Genomic DNA, 26,668 nt, shown 5'->3' with positions numbered 1-26,668 from the left:
TAACAACATGGATACAAAGTATTTACTCAAATGTCCATGGCCCTAATCCATCAAAGCACTTGATCTCTGTTACACTTTGGAGGTTCACTCAGAACAGTAAGGATTGTGTTTACTGCCTGCCCTAAACCCTGGGAGCTTCTGTGTTCTGCGGCTTTGGCTTAGAGTGCTGACACCATCAGCCTGCTTACAGCATAGTGACCTTACCCTGACTTCCACCAGCCTGGTTACCCCTTGCAGGATGACACCAAGGCTCTTCCAGTCCTGAGTCTCCACAGAACAGTCTCTTTTGTACTACTCAGCTCCTCTCACTGTAGCACTCACAAACCGTATCAAGTTCACTGCTCCTTTAAAGAGATAGTATGCAGCACAAGCCTATTAGTTTGGCTAAGTATTTTACTCTTCAGTTTGAAATGCTGCACTCCTATGGATGTGTAATAATAAAAGATTAAGTTTATTAACAAAGAACATATATTTAAGTGGTGCCAAGTAGGAGGAATTAAGATAGTAATGGTTACAAACGAACAAAGGTAAAAATATGCTTCTAAGTCTAAAATCTAACTTAACAGACTAGAATCTTTTTCATTCAAAGTAGTTTTTTCACCACATTCATTTTTCCAGGATAGCTGGCCAGTCTCAAGCCAGGACCCAACATAGAACCCAGAGTCTGGTTTCTTTATCTTCCCAGGTGAAAGATGCCAAAATGGCTTTCTCTCTCTGCTCATTTCCTCAAAGTTTATCTTTGTTTTCAAAGTTAGGAAACCTTCCTTGCAGCTCAGCTCGCTGTGTGCACCAGGAAGCTGATGCCATGTAAATTTTTGCAGTCTCCTCCTCCACATCATGGCTTATCTACCCCACTTGCTAGTTCGGTTGCTTTGTTTACCTTTTGTGTGAATATACTTCAGTTGTCTCTCCTTGCTCAATTTACATTGGCAACACCATTCAAGCAGGTGGAACCACATTCCTTTGTGCCTTAAACCCTATCTGCCAAGCACATTTTCAGAGCATATTTCCATCACAAATTTATAATTTTTCATATATCACCCTGCACAATATTGTTAATGACCATCGTGCTACCAGTTAGCATATGATACCTCACTTGACACCGATTAGATATGGACTGTGATCACAGTGAGTTGGGATATACTTACTCGGTCAGGCCTGCTGAGACTAACTGTTAGGTACAAGAGAACCCCAGGGCTCCTGGGATGCTCTTAGGGTCACAATCACGTGATCTCAATCAATGGGTTTACTCATGTGCTTAAAGTTAAACACATGCTAAAATGTTTTGCTGGATCAGGGTCTTAGTGAGTTAAAAAAAGCACTAATGTCAAGGGGTTTTTTTGAAACGTAAAAAGAGAGAGTGTTTCTTCAGTCCTGAAAATGTCATATCCAATCACATATAAATCTGGTCATCATTTCATTTGTGCACACCAGTTTTTTACAGTAAAGCTTTTCCTTCTGTCACCGTCATAAGGGATGCTCAGAATGTGTCAAAATATGCTAGGTTTCAGAGTAGCAGCCGTGTTAGTCTGTATTCGCAAAAAGAAAAGGAGTACTTGTGGCACCTTAGAGACTAACAAATTTATTGGAGCATAAGCTTTTGTGAGCTACAGCTCACTTCATCGTGTTCTCTATGATGGAACTAATCGTACTTTTGTAGGAAGAATGGATTTAGTTGTATAAGATATCTTTTTCATCTTTCTTTTCTCGTTCTCTCCTTTTCTCGAACCACTGAAGAGACTGGTTCCAAAATGAAACTTTTGTTTGCTGCTAAACTTGGTATTGCTAAGGTTTTTATTGCTTGATCTGCCATATATGAATTTTGATCTATGTCAAATATCTAGTTAGAACATATTTAAGATTTGCCCTATTTCATTTTGTGTAGAATTACATTGCTGTAGTTACACTATAACTTGAAAAATGGCAAATATTTAACAATAGAGATGATAATATCACAGAATATTTGCATCATAAACTAATATAAAGCTTAAACCAATTAGTTATTGAACTCAGTGAATGCAGTTGAAAAGATTACCTGAATATAAAATGTGTTACAGAATGTGATGGAAAACATGCGTATCAAATGTGTGAATTAGTAGTCATTAAATAAGTAAAAATAAGTTTTTTGAGGTAACTGGTTACACTTTTAAAAAAACGTGTTTTCTTGACACAGCTTTACAATGCATACGTGGAAACACAGGATCAGCTACTTCTGGAGAAGCTGGAAAATAAGAGAATTAATAAGTATTTGGATGAAATAGTACAGGAAGTGGAAGCCAAAGCACCAATTTTAAAACGGCAACGTGAAGAGTATGAACGGTCACAAAAAGCTGTAGCTAGTTTGTCTGCTAAGCTTGAACAAGCTATGAAGGTCAGTGTGGATATTAAAAAAAAAAAAAATATTTGTAAATATAAGTGAATGGATTCTAGTAAATGGTGTGTTGTGCAAAAGAAACTGTTTTGTGTTTTCCATTTGTGAGTGGTTATGGACAAGATTGTTCATGATCTCTGTAGCAGTTCTAGAACAGTGTGTTTACCTGTAGTCTTGTGACCTTCTGTGAGAAGAAAGCAAATTTATAACTAAGGCTTTACATATTTGATCTTAATTTGCAAGGGGGTATCAAAACAGGGGATTAATGAATAACTAAACAAAATGGGATTTAGATTTCCAATTCCAATTAATTATCATGGAAATTGGGTTTCCAGATCCTTCAGGCAGCTTTGAAGAATCTCATCCTATAATTTTAGTGTGTGGTGTTACAAAAACTAATTAAAGTATAATTTGCAAAAGTAATGATTTGGTTTCTTTTCGTTTTGATTGTGGAAAAAGACACTCAGACTCTAGTCTCAAACGAGAAAACAAATACTTGGTTGCCTTGAGGCACAATAGCTGTATTTTTTACTAGTTATTCAGAAAAAATTTCACCATATTTGGCATGATCACTGTAGCAGAAAGCGTTGATCAATTCTGAGTTTGTAGATGTTTTATATAAACGTTTTTTTTTTTTTTAATAGGAAATTCAGCGATTGCAAGAGCATGCTGATAAAGCCAATAAGCATGCTTCTGTACTGGAAAGAGAGAACCAAAGACTGGAAATACAAGTGAAAGACCTTTCACAGCAGGTTAGAACAAATATTACTCATTTTTTTTCCTAATACAGTATCGGAGTGCTCTCATTCTTGTTAACTCGGTGATCAGTTGTTGTACTACACATTCTGAGATTGACTTTGTGAAGTACACCTCTGATGTTGCTGATGTCCTTAAAAGCATTTCCCCGGGGCAGTGTACTATTTCCGTTTCTGCTTATAAAATTAGATTAAATTCTAATTATCAAAAGTTGTAGTCATCTTTGGGAGAACATGATGCATGTCTGACATGGAAAATTGCAATATGAATTGGATTTTTTGTGTGGGAGTGGTAGATCAACTGATCTGAGCACAGGATTGTGAACCAGAATACCTGAGTTCAAGTTCTGGCTTTAACATGGATTCTGTAGCCTTGGACAAAGGACTGAACCTCTATCTCACTGTAAAATGAGGATAACTCCTACTAACCTCAGAGGGTTTTAGTGAAATTTAATTCATATTTGTAAAGAAAACTCTACTATTCAATTTTAATTCTAGACAGAATACTTTATAGAAAGTTAGAAAATACAGAACTTTCAAGTGTTTTGCTTCTAAACAGTTTGTCTGTAAAAATACATTTTTAAAACCAAATGTAAGTTACAGTTTTATAACCTCTGAATGTTCTTTTTCAGGTGAGAGTGCTTTTAATGGAACTTGAGGAAGCCAGAGGCAATCATGTAATTCGTGATGAAGAAGTGAGCTCTGCTGACATCAGTAGCTCTTCAGAAGTGATATCCCAGCATCTCGTCTCCTACAGAAATATTGAGGAACTTCAGCAGCAGAATCAGCGTCTCTTGGTGGCTCTTCGGGAGCTTGGGGAGGCTAGAGAAAGGGAGGAACAAGAAACAACTTCATCTAGGTAAACGTTACTCCTTCAGCAAAGTTTTCATACTTGCCAGTAACATGATATGAAAATAAAGGGCTTAATCTGCAGCAAGGTAGATTTAGGTCAGTTATTAGGAAAAACTTTCTAACTATAATGATAGTTAAACTCTGGAATAAGTGTGAAATTCCCATCATTGGAAGGTTTTTAAAATCAGGTTGGACAAACACCTGTCAGGGATGGTCCCTGGATAACAGGGGGCTGGATTTGATGACTTCTTGAGGTCCCTTCCAGCCCTACATTTCTATGATTGTATGTTAAGCAGAAGAATTTTAATATTAATTTACTTGAAAAAGCGATAATTATTTTCAAAAGCATTAGTCACCAAAATTTAGGCTGCAGATTAAAATTGTTGCTAGGCTTCATATTGCATCTCTTCTTTTTTCCACCATTTTTCAATTCAACCCACACAAACCTTGCTGCCTTCTATATATTCTTCCAAAACTTTGGCACTTCTATAACTTCTTGAAATGGTGCTTCACATTTTCCAAACGGATAAATATGTTGATAGATGAAAAAATATGCCAAGCCCCCTGTCTTAACTTGTGCCTTACATGTGTGTAATAGGAATTGCATTGAATACTAGGTTTTTAACTTTGCCTAAGGATTTCCTTATTTTGTAAAAGAATGTTAATCTATTTAGGCAAAGTGAGTTTAAGGTTTTTGGAGTGATAGTGTCCCCTTAATAAGTACTTTATTTTTTAATAGTTACTCTTCGTAGTTGATGACTAATAGTTGATTTGTATTGTCACCAAATGATTGGTGAATAAACACTGCACACAGTTATATTATGGCTCAAGTGGGTGGCTGCAACTTCATTCATTGGGCTAAATTTGAAATGGCAAAACCCATTACCTGGAATTAAAACTAGTCCAACATGCTTATGTCCTCAAACTGACCATAACAGACAAGTCCCTAGCAGACTTCACCCTGTGCGATACACTTGCAACTAAATTCCCCCAACCTACCCCAATTTTTGTTTGAAGAAATGTGCATGAATAAGGGGCTGCCTCTAAATTGTTCTTGGTGGAAAAGGCCCTTTCCCATCTTGCCATTCATAGAATCATAGGACTGGAAGGGACCTTGAGAGGTCATCTAGTCCAGTCCCCCTGTACTCATTGCATGACTAAGTGTTATCTAAACCAGCGTTTCTGAACTTGCGCCACCAGGGGTTTTTTGTGCCATCACAGCTTTGTGGGTGGTTATTGATGGGGGTTGCAGGGGGCAAAGCAGTGGCCACTCTCTGGAGAGACAAAAGCTGGAGAAGCTGGCAGCCAGTGAGTTTCCCACCTTCCCAGGGGAGGTGGGGTCAGGCTTCAGCCCTGAGGTGACAGGTGGCAGGCTCTAGCCATGGGGCTTTGGGCTCTGTTCCCCAAGCTTATCACCTCTCCCATCACCTCTGACCCCCGCTGCCTCCCCTAGTGCCCCATTGCCCTTGGCTCCCACTGCCTCCATACCCACTTCCCCATCCAGGGCTCAATTTGTCCCCAGATTGCCAGGGCTGAGAAAGTCTGCTGTGAAAAGTGATATTTGTGTGTTTGTTAATATCACTTTTCACAGCAGATTTAGTAGCTAGCTAATCTAAATTAAAAAAAAAAAATACAAGAACATTCAAAGCACCTTATTTGTGTTTCTATTCTGTTTAGGTCCAGTGAAGAAGAGAGACAACTGTACATTATTTTTATCATTGAGTCCCCCCCTCCCCCCCAAAATCCTACATAAATAAATTACGATTTGGACATGTATGTGCATATTGGTTTGTTTTTCCTAAAGTTAATGAAATGTTTTAGGAAAAATTGCACTCTGAGGCCACTAAAAAATTTGTTGAGAACTCCTGATCTAGACCATTCCTGACAGGTGTTGGTCTAACCTGCTCTTAAAAATCTCCAACGATGGAGATTCCACAACTTCCCCAGGCAATTTATTCCAGTGCTTAACTACTCTGACAATTAAGAAGTTTTTCCTAATGTTCAGCCTAAGCCTCCCTTGCTGCAATTTAGGCCCATTGTTAAGAAGAACAATTTTTCTCCCTCCTCCTTGTAATAATCTCTTATGTACTTGAAAATTGTTATCATGTCCCCTCTGTCTTCTCTTTTCCAGACTAAACAAACCCAGTTTTTTCATGTTTTCTAGCCTTTAATAATTTTTATTCCTCTTCTCTGGACTTTCTCCAATTTGTCCACATCTTTCCTGAAATGTGGCATCCAGGACTGGATACAATACTCCAGTTGAGGCCTAGTCAGCGCGGAGTTAGCAGAAGAATTATTTCTCGTGTCTTGCCTACAACATGCCTGTTAATATATTCCAGAATGATGTTCGCTTTTTTTGCAACTGCGTTACATTGTTGACTCATATTTAGCTTGTGGTCCACTATAGCCCCCAGATCCCTTTCCGCAGTACTCCTGGACAGTCATTTCCCATTTTGTATGTGTGGAAATGATTGTTCCTTGCTAAGTGGAGTACTTTGCATTTGTTCTTATTGAAATTAATCCTATTTACTTCAGACCATTTCTCTTGTTTGTCGAGATCATTTTGAATTATAATCCCAGTCTCCAAAGCATTTGCCGCCACTCCCAGCTTGGTATTGTCTGCAGACTTTATAAGGGTACTCTGTATGCCATTATCTAAATCAGGGGTGGCCAACCTGAGCCTGAGAAGGAGCCAGAATTTACTAAGGTACCAAAGAGCCACAGTAATACGTCAGCAGCCCCCCACCCCGCTCCCAGTGCCTCCCACCCACCAGCAGCTCCACCGATCAGTGCCTCCCCTTCCTTCCCTGCACCTCTTGATCAGCTGTTTCGTGGTGTGCAGGAGGCTTCGGGAGGGGGAAGGGGACGAGCAAGGGCAATGCAGGCTCGGGGAGGGAGCAGAAAGGGGTGGAGTGGGGGCAGGGTCTGTGGCAGAGCCAGGGGTTGAGCAGTGAGAACCCCCCGGCATATTGGAAAGTTGGCGCCTGTAGCTCCAGCCCTGAAGTCAGTGCCTATACAAGGAGCCACATATTAACTTCTGAAAAGCCACATGTGGCTCTGGAGCCACAGGTTGGTTACGCCGATCTAAATTATTGATGAAAATGTTGAACAGAACTGGACCGAAAACTGATCCCTGCGGGACCCCACTCATTATGCCCTTCCAGCATGACTGTGAACCACTGATAACTACTCTGGGAATGGTTTTCCAACCAGTTTTGCACCCACCTTACAGTAGTTCCATCTAGATTGCATTTCCCTAGTTTGTTTATGAGAAGGTCGTGCGAGACAGTATCAAAAGCTTTTCTAAAGTCAAGATATATCATGTCTACCACTTCCTCCCCCCCCATCCACAAGATTTGTTACTCTGTCAAAGAAAACTATCAAGTTGGTTTGACAGGATTTGTCCTTGACAAATCCATGCTGACTGTTACTTATCACCTTATTGTTTTCTAGGTGTTTGCAAATTGATTGCTTAATTATTTGCTCCATTATCTTTCCGGGTACTGAAGTTAAGCTGATGGGTCTGTAATTCCCCGGGTTGTCCTTTATTTCCCTTCTTATAGATTGGCACAAAATTTGCCCTTTTCCAGTCTTCTGGAATCTCTCCTGTTTTCCATGACTTTTCAAAGATAATTGCTAATGGCTCAGCTATCACTTCAGTCAGCTCCTTGAGTACTCTTGAGGATGGATTTAATCAGGCCCTGGTGACTGGAAGACATCTAAAGTGTCTCAGTAATTTTTAACTTCTTCTTTCCCTATTTTAGCCTCAGATCCTTCCTCATTTTCACTGGCATTCACTATGTTAGATGTCCAATCACCACCAACCTTCATAGTGAAAACCAAAACAAAGAAGTCATTAAGCACCTCTGCCATTTGTACATTTTCTTTTATTGTTTTTCCCCCCTCATTGAATAATGGACTTACCTTGTCCTTGGTCTTCCTCTTGCTTCTAATGTATTTGTAGAATGTTTTATTGTTACCCTTTGTCTCTAGCTAGTTTGATCCCGTTTTGTGCCTTGTCCTTTCTAATTTTGTCCCTACATACTTGCGTTATTTGTTTATGTTCATCCTTTATAATTTGACATAGTTTCCACTTTTTGTAGGACTCTTCTTTGATTTCCTGATTAACACAGGGTGGTCTCCTGGTTAAGCCAAGGTGGTCTCTGGCCATACTTCCTATCTTTCCTACGCAGTGGGTTAGTTTGCTCTTATGCCCTTAATAATGTCTCTTTGAAAAACTGCCAACCGTCTTCAAATCTGTCTCTTGCCTCCATAAAGTTACAGGTGCTTTGAAACTATGTAAAGAAAACCTAAATAATAGCAAAACCTACAAACCTGTGGCCTACACATAGTGGATGCTCATGGAAGGTGAAAAAATCCCATCTCTTAAGTGAGTCCGTGATATGGGGACCAATGCCAAACGGCCAAAGCCTAGAGCAGTGGTTGGCAACCTGTGGCTTGTGAGCCGCATGCAGCCGATCAGGGTTTGCTGATTGCGGGCCACGAGACATTTTGAGGACATGGACTATCGGTAGGCACAGACCCCCACAGTTCCAAGTGTATGAATTTATTTCTTTGTATCATCCAATTTATCCCCTGTCAATATATGTGGGAAGGGGCATCCTGCCAATTGACTGGCATATAGCCTCCCCCATCTTAAGAGAAGGGAATCTCCGTTTCCCCTGTCAGATTAATCAGTGGCATAGCGGGACATATTTTGTATTTGCTAAATGAATTGCATATGTTTCTATGTTTGTCAGTTTAACAGGGTACTGTAATTGTACCTAAAATCGAAAACAACTGAAAGCTCAAATAAGATGAGCAATAGGATATCTGCCAATATGTGACTCTGACTAAGCCTGACAGTCATGTTTGCTCACTTTTTAAAAGAAAAATTGTTCAAGTTCAAGGGCCTTGTCCAGTCCATGTAATTTTGCTCAGAACTCCCAGTGATAGTAATTAAAGTTCCAAGGATGGAATAAACAGTTTTGAACGCCTATTGTGATGAAATAATTTAAATGCTTCTATAAAAATGCCACCGTGGCTAATAATAATTGCTGTCTAAATAGTTAAAAAGAAAACAATATCCTGTCTTTTCTCTGTTTCAGAATTTCTGAGCTGCAGAGTCAACTTGAGGAAGCCATCCATGAGTTAGAGAAACTGCGTGAAGCACGTCATGTTCAACTGCAGCTTGTAGACTCTATAGTTCGTCAGCGTGATATGTACCGCGTACTGTTAGCTCAGACAACTGGAGTTGTCATTCCAGTACAAGGTTAGGCTTGTGTTAGCAACTCATAAGTTTCCACATGTCAAAGAACTTTACAGCAGTTGATAGTTTTCTAAAATGATGCATAGAGAGGATTCCTTGTGGCACCTTAGAGACTAACAAATTTATTAGAGCATAAGCTTTCGTGAGCTACAGCTCACTTCATCGGATGCATTTGCTCTAAATAAAGAAAGCTTATGCTCTAATAAATTTGTTAGTCTCTAAGGTGCCACAAGTACTCTGTTTCTTTTTGCGGACACAGACTAACACGGCTGCTACTCTGAAACCTATCATAGAGAGGATTGGAACCTTTTTCAGTTGGTCCGTGTTGTTCAGTGTTTATCGTTAATGGCATATGGAAAATATGAAATATATAAGTTTTTTGCTCCAAGAACTCCTAGCCTTCCCAACACCAAGTGACTGAGATTCAATCTTCTGTTTGTATATTTGGTGGTTTTAAAATGTAGCTTTTTATTTTTATAAAGCTTCAAGTATGTTGCCAGAGGAAATTTCTTTTACATCAACCCCAAAACGTTCAAGTATGCCTCAGGCCATGTCAACTCCTGCTCCAGTGTCAATGACTGAGTCAGTAGAAGCAGTAGAGGCTAAGGCTGCACTTAAACAGGTAAACTGTATTTTTTTTCAGTAAACATTTCAAATAATTTGTTTCTTTTTCACCTTGTAATCTTCTTAACCATTGTTCCTTAATGCTTACTGTAGCTGCGGGAAGTTTTTGAGAACTACAGAAAAGAAAAGGCAGAGAATGACAAACTGCTAAATGAACAAAATGAAAAACTTCAGGAGCAAGTCACGGACTTGCGGTCACAGAATGCTAAGATGTCCACCCAACTTGAATTTGCCTCCAAACGGTAATTTGGTGTTTATTACATTTCCAAGTAGAACTCCACTTTCTTGTCTTACATGTGAGAAAACAAGCTAATTGCTTGGTGTTAGACTATATAGCATGTTAGTTAATATGAACTGCTAATAAAATACCTATGTTTCCAATTGAGTGAGAAGGCAGTTGCCACACACAGGCAAATTTAGGTGCATCGATACATGGCAACTTTATAATTCCACAAAAGCCCAAAACGAATAGCATGTTGCTACTCCAAAAAAAAAAAAAAAAAAGTGCTAGTGTTACTTAATCCAAAATGGGAACCCATAATAAATTCTTTATTTAAAAACAAAAACCAAGAAATCCAACAAGGGAACAACCCAAACATGAAACTTTGGATCCTTTATTTGAAATACAACTTTCTGGGTTAAAGCCAAAGAGAGACAGAAACCTTATATTTTTAAAGCCAGAGGAGCTTCAACTAGTATTGAATAGAATAGTCAACTAGCCTGTCAGTGGAAGAGAAGTCTGTTTAGCTTGTGTTAATTGGTCGTTATTTAAGAACTAGCCATACTTGCATGATATTAACTCAAATATTCATCATATTTAGAAACTTGATATGAAATAGACCAGCACTTTAGAGAAAACTATTTAATTTGCATTTACTTTTCTAATTCAGCTAATCTTTTACAAGGCTAATATATCTGTAAATCATGCTTCAAACTGGTACATGAAAACATAGCATGTTCGTGTGAGTGTATGCACCCACCTTGTAATTCAGTGTAAGTCATTTAACTCTAGGAATATAAACTACTTTTTTTTTGTTTGTTCCATTTAAAGTTATGAGATGCTGCAGGATAATGTTGAGGGATATCGTCGAGAAATAACATCCCTTCAGGAGAGAACCCAAAAGCTCACAGCAACAACTCAAAAACAGGAACAGATAATTAATACCATGACCCAGGACTTAAGGGGAGCTAATGAAAAGCTGGCTATGGCAGAGGTGATTGTACAACATTTTCATGCAATCTGTATTTGTACACACTTCAAATTTAGTATAGTAACACAGTAAATTTGTATTCCATTGTCTTGAAAACTGTTAGAATTTGAACCAGTGCTTCATACCACCTGAAATTTTGGAGTTCAGTAGAATCTAGTACTAAATCTCTTAAACTTCATGTCTTGTGAAAATACTAGCTGTTAAAATCATGTCCATGTTGGAACATGTTATGTGAGATATTTTGTTGACCATCACAAATATTTAGAGACTCAGTAAACTGTTCTAAGGGCCGTTTTTTTTAACTGATGACTAGAGTGAAGCTTTTGCTTTTGGCTAATGTTAGTCAGCTAGCTAAAGTTTTGTAATTCCAAAACTTATTTACTTCGTTAAATTTCAGAAATTTAAGCCTGGTTACATTTAGAAGAGTACTTGACTGGTTTTGGTTACTTACCTTGATTATGTTTATGATGAATGTTTTTTCAAGAAGTTATACAGTAGGTAAATTTTGCCCAAATTAACTAATGCACAGATTTGCTGTTAAGATGCTAAATTTTCATTTGTAATCTGCTCTTTTAAAGGTGAGAGCAGAGAACTTGAAAAAAGAGAAGGATATCTTGAAGATGGCTGAAGTTCGTCTGACCCAGCAACGAGAATCTTTATTAGCGGAGCAAAGGGGACAAAATTTACTGCTTACTAATCTGCGAACTATTCAGGTATAATCAAATGCCATCTTTTTCGTTGGATGCAAAAACCATGTGAACTGGAGACAGAGTCTTTTCAATTGATAACACTAAATGTGTAACACTTCATTTTGTCAGATCTTTCAGGAATTAATATGATGACTTGGGATGTTCTATTCAGGGCTTTAAAAATACTGATGAAAATAGCATGTTTCAAGATGTTATCCAATGCCTGATGAAATCATTGACTTCAATAAGCATTGGATCCGGCCATTAAACAGCAATCATTGTTTCAAGTCATAAATAAACATTCTTTACTTGAATACATTACTTAGCAATTTCATCAGTGAGCAATAATACTGTTATCAGTATGGGCTTAGTTTTTGAGACAAGGAATTATTCTTCCATTGATGATATAACCATTAAAATGCAACTGACTATAAATTGTGGATCAGATCAAAAAAGTGGTTACTTGTTTCATTAACTCTGACAAACTTGATTCTGGTGACTGCCTGACCTACTAATTTTGTTTTCCTGTTACACTGAGATGTGTTTAGTACTTCGTTCATAAATAATTGCTTAAGATAACATTCAAAACAAATTTATCTTATTTAATAACACATCTTTTTTTAAAATACATGCTGTTTGATTTGTGTAGTTACAAGAAATTTTACTAGAGAAAAATTTGGCGGGCAGTATAAACTCACTGTTCATGGTGGTAACAAGTTCTGCTGTGTTAGTTGTAACATCTTGATACAGCATATTGTGTGGTGCATAATTTTTTGTGTGTGGGGGGGGTGAGGGTTACAGGAATGGTGTGGAGTTAACTCATACTAAGTGATTAGGATTTCTTCACTTGTCTGAATTGTTCCACATGGTAGCAATCACATTTCGTGCTTTTATCAGGTGATATTGGAGAGGTCTGAGACAGAGACTAAACAAAGACTCAACAACCAGGTAGAGAAACTAGAGCGTGAGATATCCCAACTAAAGAAGAAACTAGAGAATGAGGTGGAACAAAGGCATGTGCTTACCAAAAACCAAGATGTGAGTACTTGTAAGCAATTTTTTCTAATTGGTGTTTAAGAGAAAAATAAATGAAATTACTTACCAGCTTACAAGATCTGCTTAATCATTACATTGTTGTCTTGTATTAATTATGTTGGATTTTTATGCAATGTGTCAGGTATTGCAGACTCAAGAACACTGCCTTTACAGGTTCATCTGTTGGATACTAAGAGACAACTTGAGACTGAAATGAACCGTCACCTTAACACAAAGGAACTGCTGAAGAATGCCCAAAAAGAGACTGCCACATTGAAACAGCAGCTGAATAATATTGAAGCTCAGTTAGCCTCCCAGACATCCCAGCAGGCTCCTGGTAAAGGTAAAGAGAAATGGTGACTTACTGAAACGTTTACCAGTTTGGAAGCTGGTAATGAATGAAGGAGGAGACTAGAGTGAGTTATGTCCAGTGTTGTGTGTAAATCTAGGAATATAGTCTCTGAAACAGAAAACCCCATTCTGATTACTCCAACATGTTCAGATACAGTTTGACCAATATGAGGTATAAAGGAATTCAGATGGACCCGACTTAAAAATAGGACAAATGAATAGGCCTCCTATGTAGACTTGAAAGCTTACCTTTTATGTGAAATGCTATTTCTTAAGTACATCTGATCTTATACTTCCTCATCCTCACCATCTAAAATTAATTGCTCAGACCTCAGTGGTGGTCTTAGGGTAATGGGTGGAAATTTCTGAACTTGCATTTTATGTCATAATTGCAATGTAAGATTGTGTGTGAAATCCTGGTTCCGCATTAACTTCACTAGGGCCAGTGTTTTACCTTGTATCTTTTAAAGTGGCAGATTTTGTGATGTGTACTTTCAACAGGTAGCAACTAACTTTTTTAAAAGCCCTGTTTTCATGTATGCTTTAGTTGTGTGTTTAAGATGCAGGATTTTGACGTTTTGGTTATGAATTTATTTTAATTTGTTCCACTGTGCAACATTTAGAAAAACATTAATATTTTTAGCAATAGTTACAGATGAGAAAGCACTTACCTCATGAGCTATTGCTTTTTATTTAGTGCTTAGGATTTTCTAAAAGAAAAATCCTTTTGGCTTGAAATTTTTCATGTTTGTTCTTAGCCTTAAAGGAAAACTTCTAATTCATTGGAAAATAATTTGGTTTGACTGTGTTTTAAAGAAATTTATGAACCTTGAAAATTCTTACTTGTTAAAAAAATATTTTTATTCCTCTATTACTCAAAAAAATTCTGAGTTTAAAAAATATTCAAATTTAATGTGTACATTCTCCTCCAAATATGAAAGGGCACTTTATCTTTTAGAAGAGATGGTAAGATTATAAGTACAGACCCATGAAATTTGTTAAAACTTTTTATAGTTTTTCATTTAGTTTTGAAAAATTTTGTGTTACTTTGTTTTATCCATCCCAACAGGAGTAGCGGAGGGTAGGGGGCTGAGGAAGTTCTCATGTCCTGTGGGGGGTGGGAGACCTTATAGGATTTCAGGGTGAGCCCACCCAACATTCACCCTGCAGCAGCAGTGGTTCTTGCCCCATGGGGCTGAGTCCAGCTTCCCGTTCCAGGCATTGTGCCCTGGTGAACAGGATTACAGCACCACTCAAGTTTTGCCTGGCCACCCCTCCATCATGGCAGTGGGAGGGCAGTTGTTGGGCCAAATTTGAGCAAATGTTACTGCAAATTTGGGTTACAATGCCACTCACTAAGATTTGGCCTGGAGACCCCATCACATCATGACAGAAAGGTGGCTGGGCCAAGCCTGAGCAGCACTGCCACCCCATGCATCAGGTCACAATGCAGGGAACTGGGCCCAGCCCTGTGGGGCAGGAGCCACTCTTGCAGGGTGAGGTATTGGGTGGGAGGGCATAGTTGATTTTCTTTTATATACGTTTTTCATTTTATTTCGTGTGACTTCATGTTTGCAAAAATCACAAGGCTCTAATTATAAGGCTAGTCTTACCAGACTACTCTCATGTGTATTGTCTCATCTCACTTCTCCCTCACAGCACCACAAAAATGAATAATTACAGCCAGGGTAATAATATTTGGTGAAATTAAGTTGCTTTCTGTGAAAATCACAAAGCAATGTCACTGCTCATCTTATCTTCAGAAGGTATATCTTGGACATAATTTACATCTTAAAGACTGAGTTCTAGTTTATAAATTTATGCATTTGGTGACAAAGTTCCTCCTCTATCTTGGTGGGTCTTACGCTTATTGGCGGATTTGCTCGCCTTGGAGCTTCATGGCAGCCTTTAGTTTGGCCGTTTTCGTGAACCCACAGTCCAGGTCAACTCCTCCTGTGTCTGACCGGGGGGGAGGGCCTGCCCTCTACTCCGGGTTCCAGCCCAGGGCCCTGTGGAATGCTGCTGTCTAGAGTGCCTCCTGGAACAGCTGTGCGACAGCTACAACTCCCTGGGCTACTTCCCCATGGCCTCCTCCCAACACCTTCTTTATCCTCACCATAAGACCTTCCTCCTGGTGTCTGATAATGCTTGTCCTCCTCAGTCCTCCAACAGTATGCTTTCTCACTCTCAACTCCTAGCGCGTCTTGCTCCCAGCTCCTTATACATGCACCACAAACTGAAGTGAGCTCCTTTTTAAACCCAGGTGCCCTGATTAGCCTGCCTTAATTGATTCTAGCAGCTTCTTGATTGGCTGCAGGTGTTCTAATCAGCCTGTCTTAATTGTCTCCAGAAGGTTCCTGATTGTTCTGGAACCTTCCCTGTTATCTTACCCAGGGAAAAGGGACCTGGTTAACCTGGGGCTAATATATCTGCCTTCTATTACTCTCCTGTAGCCATCCGGCCCGACTCTGTCACAATTTTTATATCTTAGGACAGCCTAGTGCAAATGAGGATGTGGATGATCTTGTTAGTCGACTAAGACAAGCTGAGGAACAAGTTAATGACCTGAAGGAAAGATTGAAGACCACTACTAGTAATGTGGAACAGTACAGAGCGATGGTTCTTAGTTTAGAAGAATCCCTTAATAAAGAAAAACAGGTAAGTGTCAATATGTGTTTAGCCATTAACATTACTTGCTAAATATAACTGTGTACATCTTGGTCATATTTTTCACTGTATTAGTATTCTTACTTATGAGGAATTCTGCAGCCTGTGTTGTTTCGTGGGATGTCACAATCAGAAGCAAGTATTTTGCAGTGCCTGTTAGAGTCTTGTGAAATTATACCATTCCTTTTCAAATTACCATAAATAGATTTTCAAGCAAACTGCCTATTCAGTCTTCCTGCATACTTTCATGCCCATACGTTAATACAACACCTGTAAATTTGAGACAAGACTGACTCTTTACCTGACTGTCTCCAAGTTCTCTACTAGCAAGTGGCCTGAGGCCTCACAAGACCTTTGGAAATGTAGGCATTGCATATGAATCAGATACAATTTATGTCATACATTCTAAATAATCACTTTTTATCCTAACAGATTAAACTTTTCAAACATGTGAAAGAATACTTTCTAGGCACATTTCAAGCATGAAGGCAAATAACCACATCCTATTTGTAAAAAAAAAAAAAAAAAATCGCCGCCTAAACTGCAAATGCAGCCCAATGTTATAAATCATCTGTATGTCTTTTAGATTCTTGATTTGTCAGAGTAGAGAATACCCAAATAGAACTTTGATCACCGGGCAACATTATCGTTTTCACTAAAATTGTGGCATCCAACAGATCAAGTACATGTCGCTCTGTGTTCAGCATCCAGCCCTTTTCCCGTCCAATAGTTACTGCAAACTTTTCATTGAGGCATGAGTTTTATAAATTTTACAAACTTTAATATGTAGTAAAATATTTCAGCTGATATACGTCCAAACCCTAGTTATCTGAAACTGAGCTCTTCAAAAGTGCCCCCAGTGGGATGTTGAAAATATCCTGAGTGATTCAAAAATACCATGAGCTGTATTTTCCAATGTCCCCATGACATTTGTCTGAGATTAAGATTCCATTTTTTTGGCTTAAAATGAATATTGCATGAATGTGAAAGATAAAATGTGAATCTTTATAAGGAAAGTATGGAACACAAGCGGATCTCCTGTAGTGTGTGTGGATCTAAATTTTTACTGATGGCTTGATCTTTTTGACATTTACTTTTTTTGTGAAGGTGACAGAGGAAGTTCGTGCAACTGTTGATGCACGTTTGAAGGATTCTTCTGAGTATCAAGCCCAGCTAGAAAAGAAACTGATGGAGGCAGAAAAGGAAAAGCAAGAACTTCAGGATGAGAAACGTAAAGCTATAGAGAACATGGAGCAACAGGTATAGAGTGCTGAATGTTCACCTTCCTTGTGTCTACAAGAATATGTTTGCAGTTAGTCTTTAACTGTAGTTTTCATTTTAACTTCTATGCAGAAAAGGAAAGCAATGCAATCTCCAATGCTAATTTCACAAAAGGATTTACAGGACTGTAACTGAATTAGAAGGATGCTGTATTAAAATATATAAATACATATTTTATCCATTCAGTCCTTCACCGTTTGTCTTGTCTTATACTTTGATCAGTGCTTGAAGGAAATAGCGTCATCACACTAGCAAAACCAAGCTGCGGTGTTTGTTTATTTATACCAAAATTAGGGCATCCAGACCCTGTAATTTTTCTGTTTTATATTTGGGAAATGGCTGATTTTCTTCCTGTTGGAGTTGAAATTAACAAGACTGCTGTGCAACCAGTATCACTGTTGTGAACTCAGCTGGGAAAGCACAGTTACCTATTTCTGAAAATGGAGCTTAGAATACCTGAATTCGCACAAAAATGTCTCTTACATTAATAAGTCAAAACCTAAATTTAGATTCACCAAATTATAACCATTTAAAATTCCTCCTTTACCTCTAAATTATTCATATCTTATACCTCTTCATGTTGCTTCTTTTAAAAACTGTAAAAAGAAAAGGAGTACTTGTGGCACCTTAGAGACTAACAAATTTATTAGAGCATAAGCTTTCGTGAGCTACAGCTCACTTCATCGGATGCATTTGGTGGAAAAAACAGAGGGGAGATTTATATACACACACAGAGAACATGAAACAATGGGTTTATCATACACACTGTAAGGAGAGTGATCACTTAAGATAAGCCATCACCAGCAGCAGCGGGGGGAAGGAGGAAAACCTTTCATGGTGACAAGCAAGGTAGGCTAATTCCAGCAGTTAACAAGAATATCTGAGGAACAGTGGGGGGTGGGGTGGGGGGGAGAAATACCATGGGGAAATAGTTTTACTTTGTGTAATGACTCATCCATTCCCAGTCTCTATTCAAGCCTAAGTTAATTGTATTCAGTTTGCAAATTAATTCCAATTCAGCAGTCTCTCGCTGGAGTCTGTTTTTGAAGCTTTTTTGTTGAAGGATAGCCACTCTTAGGTCTGTAATCGAGTGACCAGAGAGATTGAAGTGTTCTCCAACTGGTTTTTGAATGTTATAATTCTTGACGTCTGATTTGTGTCCATTCATTCTTTTACGTAGAGACTGTCCAGTTTGGCCAATGTACATGGCAGAGGGGCATTGCTGGCACATGATGGCATCTATCACATTGGTAGATGCACAGGTGACTGAGCCTCTGATAGTGTGGCTGATGTGATTAGGCCCTATGATGGTGTCCCCTGAATAGATATGTGGACAGAGTTGGCAACGGGCTTTGTTGCAAGGATAGGTTCCTGGGTTAGTGGTTCTGTTGTGTGGTGTGTGGTTGCTGGTGAGTATTTGCTTCAGATTGGGGGGCTGTCTGTAAGCAAGGACTGGCCTGTCTCCCAAGATCTGTGAGAGTGATGGGTCGTCCTTCAGGATAGGTTGTAGATCCTTGATGATGCGTTGGAGAGGTTTTAGTTGGGGGCTGAAGGTGATGGATAGTGGCGTTCTGTTGTTTTCTTTGTTGGGCCTGTCCTGTAGTAGGTGACTTCTGGGTACTCTTCTGGCTCTGTCAATCTGTTTCTTCACTTCAGCAGGTGGGTATTGTAGTTGTAGGAATGCATGATGGAGATCTTGTAGGTGTTTGTCTCTGTCTGAGGGGTTGGAGCAAATGCAGTTATATCGTAGAGCTTGGCTGTAGACAATGGATCGAGTGGTATGATCTGGATGAAAGCTAGAGGCATGTAGGTAGGAAAAGCGGTCAGTAGGTTTCCGATATAGAGTGCTGTTTATGTGACCATCGCTTATTAGCAGAGTAGTGTCCAAGAAGTGGATCTCTTGTGTGGACTGGTCCAGGCTGAGGTTGATGGTGGGATGGAAATTGTTGAAATCATGGTGGAATTCCTCCAGGGCTTCTTTTCCATGGGTCCAGATGATGAAGATGTCATCATTGTGCGCAAGTAGAGTAGGGGCATTAGGGGACGAGAGCTCACGAAAGCTTATGCTCTAATAAATTTGTTAGTCTCTAAGGTGCCACAAGTACTCCTTTTCTTTTGCGAATACAGACTAACATGGCTGCTACTCTGAAACCTGTCTTTAAAAACTGTGTTATAGTACTTAATAAATTACATTGTCTGTCCAATTTTATTTCCTTTCTATAGCTATCTGAACTGAAGAAGAGCCTCTCTAATGTGCAATCTGAAGTCCAGGAAGCTCTTCAAAGAGCAAGCACAGCAATAAATAATGAACAACAGGCCAGGCGTGACTGTCAGGAACAGGTAAGTTTTCGTTTTAGCTATAAATGGCCAGATGAAGTTTGATAGCTTTGTCTCTGTCTGGAGCCAAGGACGAGGTTAATTTTCAGTGCAGTTGTTCAGAAAAATTAGTGGAAATAGAAGGTATTAAAGGAGCAGTTCGTCCATTCCTATGACATGATTGTTTCCTAGACTGTATTTCCTGGTACTTCATTGCCTTGATGTAATCTAAATTTTAAATAACTAGAGTGTTTAATTAAGTAGACTTTTGAATATAAAATCCTGCACTTGTATAAGGCCCCAGTGTGGACCTGCCGCATGGGGAGATGCGCCCCTCCCTTGGCCCTGCTCAGACCCTCTGGAGCTGCTGCGGCCAGGAAGAGGTGCCTCTCCCCCAGCCCTGAGCTGCTGCGGCCAGGAAGAGGTGCCTCTCCCCCAGCCCTGAGCTGCTGCGGCAAGAGAGGTCTGGGGGAGTCCTCTCTCCCCACTGCAGTCTCGGGGCAGCCTGTACCCCAAACCCATCATCCCCAGAACCTGCACCCCAACCCTCTGCCCCAACCCTGAGCCCCCTCCCGCACTCCGAACCCCTCAGGCACACTCCCACCACATGAATTTTGTTATGTGCACCAATGTGGAGGTGATGTGTCAAACATCACCTCCATATTTGTGCAGATTACAAAATTCATTCAACACATGGATGTAAAAAATTAGAGGGAACACTGACTGTGGGGTGTACTTAACTGATCTTAACGGATTCTTTCTTAACTCTCCAGAAGAAGGTGAAAACTAAAGTTCTCACCCATATGTACTAGGGGAAAATTTCTTTCCAAACCCAATTTTGACAATTAGAGTGCATGCTAGCAGCAATAACTGTAGCAAAACATTTTTGCCAGTACTCTAAGAAGATAAGTTTGGTGTCAAGTAACTGCTGGTTTTACAGTGAATCCTAGTCATGCTTATTTTTCTACATCTGAGAATTCCAATAACTCTTTCAGAAAACTCAATTGTGTACTTAATCTAGACTGAGTGTTTAATTGCTGGGGATTTTCATGTGTCAGATAATAAGATTGAATCAATCTTTTGCTGGTCCGCCCCCCCTGCCCCTTTTGTATTTACCTCTCTCCATAGTTGCAATCAACAGAAGTGCTTGAAAAGCTCCTATCCCTCTTGATGCAGAATTTAAAGGAAGAGGGCTGGGGAAAGGGCATATAAAAGGGATTTTCATCCAGCTGGTTGCCAGAATGTTAATATTTAGGGATTTACTCAAATCTGCATATCTGTTTTCTCAGGCTTTTGAGAATCACGAGTTAAGGGATAGGGTCACTTTGAGGAGGTGGCTTAGATTTTATTTTTGGTGGCTTTTTTGGTTTATCAGGATTGATCTACAAGAGAAGACAAGTCTAATATTGGGAAATGTCCCTTTTTGTATTTATGTAACTTTTTAACAAGTATGGAAAGCTATGGAGGGTATGTGATATACTTGAAGAAATAACGAAGTATACTGTTTCTCACAGGCAAAGATCGCTTCAGAAGCTCAAAATAAGTATGAGCGGGAATTGATGCTTCATGCTGCTGATGTTGAGGCCTTGCAGGCTGCTAAAAGTCAAGTTGCTAAGAATTCAGCAATAAGGCAGCAGTTAGAGGAAGCTACTCAGAAAGCTGAATCTGCACTTCTGGAGTGCAAAGCCTCATGGGAAGAGCGGGAGAGAATGTTAAAGGTAGGATTTTTCTGGCTCCAGTGACTTTTCTGAAGTGTATAGATATCTGTAGTGTTCAGACCTATGCAAATTAAAGTTCATCATGACCAAACAGAAAAATATTCTGTTGTAGGATGAAACTTCAAAGCTTGGGTCTCGCTGTGAAGACTTAGAAAAACAAAACCGATTATTACATGAGCAACTGGAAAATCTAAGTGACAAGATGGTGACCACTGTGAAGGAAGCCATGCCAAGTGCATTGAATGTTTCTCTTAATGAAGAAGGCAAATCACAAGAACAAATCTTAGAAATTCTCCGGTAAATTTAATCCTAAACTATTTTCCATAGTCATTGTGAGTAATTTCAGAACTGGTTAGTTCATCTTCATTTTCTTTTTTGGAAAACAGAATATTTCAAAATTAAAGTGGATTAATTTTTGACTGGTACTAGCTATGGTGACAGCCTTTTCCCTGCTTCAATAGCAGCAGAGATAGGTGGAATTGCAACTGCTGATTGGTCCCAGCTATCATATGGAAAAGATGTAAGGCAGAGACTTGTCTGGAGAGCCTGGTACCTCCTGGTAAACGATGGTGCCAAGAACATTCCACAGAGTGACACCTTCCCATTTTTATTTTCTTTTAGCAGCTGGCCTCATTCTGACATGGGTCTCTAGATTTAAATTTCCTTCTTACACTTGAGTTCAAATGACCCCCTTTCTTATAGATTTATACGCCGAGAGAAGGAGATTGCAGAAACTAGGTTTGAGGTGGCCCAGGTGGAGAGCTTGCGTTATCGTCAGAGGGTGGATCACCTGGAAAGGGAGCTCCAGGAGTTGCATGATAGTCTGAATGCGGAGCGAGAGAAGGTGCAGGTGTGTACATGAATTGTTGGTTACACTTTCAACAACTGGCTGAAATGTCTTCCTCCTTATTCATGTCTTTTCCTACTTCAACTGGGTACGTCTATGCAGCTGGGAGTGTGTTTCTGAGCTTGGGTAGACAGAAGAACTAGCTTAGCTCAATCTAGCTCTCTAAAAATAGCAGTGTAGCCGGTGATAGCACGGGCAGTGGCTCAGGCGACCAGTCAGAGACTGAAGCCAGCCAGATCCCCTGTGTATGTACTTAGGCAGCTAGGCTGAGCCACCATCTGTGCTACCCTCAGCTATGCTGCTATTTATAGCAGTATTTTTAGAGCTCTTTTTGAGCAAGCATGTGTCTGTCTACCTGAGCTGGGAAGCATGCCTGTCATCTGCATTGTAAACATAAGCTAAAAGCTAAGAAGTGTGCAAGAGTCCATTGTATTTGGAATGGGATTGATATTTGTTCAGTTGCACTAGCTTTGCTCCTAGCCCCATGAACTTGCTCTCAAAAGCAGGATAGCAATTATGCTTCGAGATCTTGTTTTAACATGTATAGTTGTGCAGAACAGATATTTAGGAAGCAGTCAAAAGAAATGTTTGGAGAAATGGTACAGAGAATCACATGGGGAAGTCTATTTTCAGGGTTTTTAAACAATATATTAATTTCTTCATATGTACACAGTGATAGTTTTCTGAAGTCTAATGCCAATGAAAGTTGTTTGAATATTTATGTCCAAAGAAAGCTAAACCAGTTGTTTGGATGATTTTCTTTGACCTAACAGATAACAGCAAAAACAATTGCTCAGCATGAAGAACTAATGAAAAAGACGGAAACCATGAATGTATTGATAGAAACCAACAAGATGCTGAGAGAAGAGAAAGAGAGGCTAGAACAAGAGCTACAACAAATGCAGGCAAAGGTTAGTGATGAGACTTACACACAAAATTCTCAGACACTCAGTATTTGAAGGAGAACTTGAATGAATCAACATCTGCGTTTGTTAGACATATAACATATCACTAATTGCAGTAACTGTATGCTGTAAAATTTGATTATAAATAATGTGGGGGACAATCACATTAGATACCACTGAGAGGATTTTCAATATAATTAAGATGTCAGAGGACAAGGCCCTGTTTACTATGCAGAAAGTTTCAGCTTTAAATAAAGTAGAAAATCAATAGTTAGTCTTGATTAACAATATGTCGTTGATCAGGACGCTTATTAAAATAAAAGAAAGATAAAGGGATGGGCTTAAGTGGTGGGCCACAATTTTATTAATTTAGCACTTCTGCCTAAGGTTATATGTGGCCTATCTCACAGACCAGGAATTTAATGGTGTCCAGTGTGATTTACAGGGCTCCCATTCCCATCATGTAAGCAATAATTCAGGGTTGACCCTCATCAGTCTATCCCTAGAACTCAGCTCACTTCTGAATCTTCTCGTCCACTTCCCCCGCCCCCCCCCCCCATAAAGCAAATAGAAGATATTAAGGGGGACCTCAAGTTGTTTTACGCCTCCTCTTTTACAAGCACAAGGTCCATCAGTGAAATCTTGAGTGTCATTTACTTCTGGGAGTGCTGCACCTTTTAGCCTTTATCTGCACTGGCCAGTGGAGACACCCTCGAAAGGGGTTTAAATTGGCCTTTGTGCTCCACCATCGATCAGCTTTCCCTCTTCTCCCCAGCTGGCCGGTGGGAGGTGGAGAACTCCAGGAGGAGGAGGGCCCTAGTCATGGCCTTCTCAGGCATGTGCTCTCCCATCTCTCCTTCTGGGCTGTACATCATTCTGTCAGTCTGACCAACATCCCCTCTGCTCCCCCAGTGAGATGGGGGTATGTTTTAACACCTGATGATTTTCCAGGTGCGTAAGCTAGAGGCAGACATCCTACCTTTACAAGAGTCTAATGCTGAGCTAAGTGAAAAAAGTGGAATGCTTCAGGCAGAAAAGAAGCTGTTGGAAGAGGATGTCAAACGTTGGAAAGCCCGGACCCAGGTGAGTGCGTCTTTTTACAGAGGATGTCCAAATGAAAGAACTCAAATGCTGGTAGATCAACTCCATGTCCTGAAAAGTGGTGGAAGACTGAAATGAATTTGATTTGTGAAACATCAACAGTGAATATGTATTAAGAAGGCTTGAATTTGTTAGGATAACATGAGTTTGCCTTGTCACTCTGCCTGATATAGGACACAGCTAAGAGTGCCAATCTGGGGTCAGACTGCCAGAATATAGGGCATATACCCCAGGCTGGTGGTGTATTCTATACTAAGACCTCACCAAACCAGTAACAAATGTGTGCTTCCAAATTACTGGACTAGTTATTATAGAGCCACAGACAGTCCCCTTAAGGCCCTCTAGCCCCTCATGCATCACCCAGACAAACCATTTATCTGTGATAAGTGATAACAACATATATTAGATTGTTCCTGTTCTAAAGAACCCACCACTTACCCCGAGATCAAAATATACTTCAGGATCTCACCCAAAAAACATGCTTCAGCCAATCTTTAGTAACTAATCAAGATTTATTCATAAAAAACGGAAAAGAAGAGTGATTAAAAGGTTAAAATGAATCATATGCATTACAGTTGATATCGGAGTTTGTAGATCAGGATAATAGCAGTGATGTGAAGTCAGCCAGTTTGTAATAAGTCTCTCTGGGTTGGGGGTCCTCAGTCCATTGTTTAAAGCTTTCCCTTTCTTATAGAAATTATAGTTTCAGAGATGTGGAGCAAGAAAGAGACAGAGATAATGTCACAGTCTCCATTTATATTCTCAGTCCAGGTGCATGGAAAGTTAGTCTCAAACATGGAGTCAGGGATCACATGTTCTACATGCCCTTGCTGATTCATGAGACATCTATTGTCTACATGCTCTCTGAGGTGTAGTTGGAAGGGGCCCACTGGACGAGTTGATTCTCCTTAATGATTCATCAACCATGGCTGACTGGTCTTGATGTAAATCCGTCTTGTGGGTGTTACCAGGAATAAAACATGTTTAAGATACAAATACAGAGCAAAGATTCATAACTTCATATGCAATGATAATACACGCTTATAAACAGGATAACATTGTTCAACAGATTACAACTTTTCAAATAAAAACAATGCGAGGAGTCCTTGTGACACCTTAGAGACTAACAAATTTATTTGGGCATAAGCTTCCGTGGGCTAAAATCCCATAGTCTCTAAGGTGCCACAAGGACTCCTCGTTGTTTTTGTTGATACAGACTAACATCACTCTGAAACTTTTCCAGTGATACCTTTCAAGGTATACTTTCTTTGAGATTTATCACAATTGTGCAAGAGTGGTGATACATTAGTGGTTATACCTCAGTGTAAACATGGTCATCTTTTTTTATACAGTATCTCATGCCTAACTTAGAATGCAGTTCTAAACCACCATTGACAGAGCACAAAAGCAACAATCACCAACATGTATAGGTTCTGTAGAATGAAATGTGTGTTCTTTTTGCAAGAATCAAGATTATTCAGATTATAAATATCTTTCAGCATTTACTGAGCCAACAGAAAGACTCTGATCTTGAAGAATATCGGAAACTCCTTTCAGAGAAGGAGGCGAATACCAAACGCATACAACAGATGAGTGAAGAAACAGGCAAGCTTAAAGCAGAAATAGCAAGGTACAGTATAAGGAAACTTTTGGAAAGTTATGCATACTAAAAGTCAGTTTTACTATGTAATATTTAAAATAAGACCACATTTGGAAACAAAACTCCTAAATGCCCCTATATAAGTGTCAAGTCTTTGGTGTTTGTTCAGCAATTTAACGCCTTTTATTCAGTAGTTATAAAAAGTGAAGTGTTAATTTATTTGGAAACAGGACATTTAAAATAAGTAGCCAAATGACTCCAAATTTAACTTTTATAATTTGATTCAATGGGGGTACTTTGCTTTGAATATATATTCACTCATGGTGAATTATGACATTACAAAAATATAGCAATATCAAAATGTACTGACTTTGTTTATCTCTTGGCAAGATCTCATGCATCTCTTCATCCAATTTTGGTGTTTAGATCTAACGCATCTCTGACTACAAGCCAGAATCTGGTCCAGACCCTCAGAGATGAACTAACTAAAATAAGAACTGAAAAGGACACTCTTCAGAAGGAGCTAGAGAATAAAGTGGCTGACATACAAGAAAAAGTCAAAACTATAACACAGGTCAAGAAAATTGGGCGACGATACAAGACTCAGTATGAAGAGCTGAAAGCGCAATATGACAAGGTAGATGTAAATGCTGATTATTAAAGAAATTGAATAGTGCACTCTCAGCAGAGTCTTCATAGGTAATACTGTTTATAATATCATTACTTCCGATACCAAAACTTGCCTATAAAATTCTGGCCTTAACTTTGAAATGTCCAAAGAATAATATGCTGTATGTATGTGCAAAAACAACGAGAAGTTCAGTGGCACCTTGAAGACTAACATTTATTTGGGCATAAGCTTTCATGGGTAAAAAACCCACTTCAGATGCATGGAGTGAAAATTACAGATACAGGCATAAATATATATTGGCACAAGCCTGTATCTGTAAGTTTCACTCCGTGCATGTGAAGAAGTGGGTTTTTTATCCATGGAAGCTTATGCCCAAATAAATCTGTTAGTCTTTAAGGTGCCAGCGCACACCTCGTTGCTTTGGGGATACAGACTAACACGGCTA

General features: G+C 39.3%; 1 protein-coding gene across 7 annotated transcripts in view; it reads left to right on the top strand.

Moving 5' to 3' along the window:
- The window catches only part of TPR (translocated promoter region, nuclear basket protein), a 72,257-nt gene that overhangs the window by 16,144 nt on the left and 29,445 nt on the right, over positions 1-26,668 (top strand). For all 7 annotated transcript variants that reach the window (XR_006273717.1, XM_038414202.2, XM_038414200.2 and 4 more), the window contains exons 12-31: positions 2,174-2,371; positions 3,016-3,123; positions 3,759-3,985; positions 9,087-9,250; positions 9,730-9,869; positions 9,965-10,113; positions 10,923-11,085; positions 11,661-11,795; positions 12,669-12,809; positions 12,981-13,149; positions 15,649-15,815; positions 16,932-17,084; positions 19,329-19,445; positions 20,936-21,139; positions 21,252-21,436; positions 21,842-21,989; positions 22,760-22,897; positions 23,843-23,974; positions 25,492-25,622; positions 26,019-26,229. Coding sequence is in view for 6 of the 7 variants with exons in the window: in XM_038414202.2 (XP_038270130.1) it covers positions 2,174-2,371; positions 3,016-3,123; positions 3,759-3,985; positions 9,087-9,250; positions 9,730-9,869; positions 9,965-10,113; positions 10,923-11,085; positions 11,661-11,795; positions 12,669-12,809; positions 12,981-13,149; positions 15,649-15,815; positions 16,932-17,084; positions 19,329-19,445; positions 20,936-21,139; positions 21,252-21,436; positions 21,842-21,989; positions 22,760-22,897; positions 23,843-23,974; positions 25,492-25,622; positions 26,019-26,229 (3,180 nt within the window). In the remaining variant the exon portion in view is untranslated. The remainder of the gene's footprint in view (positions 1-2,173; positions 2,372-3,015; positions 3,124-3,758; positions 3,986-9,086; positions 9,251-9,729; positions 9,870-9,964; positions 10,114-10,922; positions 11,086-11,660; positions 11,796-12,668; positions 12,810-12,980; positions 13,150-15,648; positions 15,816-16,931; positions 17,085-19,328; positions 19,446-20,935; positions 21,140-21,251; positions 21,437-21,841; positions 21,990-22,759; positions 22,898-23,842; positions 23,975-25,491; positions 25,623-26,018; positions 26,230-26,668) is intronic.

This window comes from Dermochelys coriacea, chromosome 8, assembly GCF_009764565.3.
Source record: "Dermochelys coriacea isolate rDerCor1 chromosome 8, rDerCor1.pri.v4, whole genome shotgun sequence".
Lineage (NCBI taxonomy): Eukaryota > Metazoa > Chordata > Testudines > Dermochelyidae > Dermochelys > Dermochelys coriacea.
The sequence above is the reverse complement of the archived record's forward strand: the minus strand, read 5'-3'. Positions and strand labels throughout refer to the sequence as shown.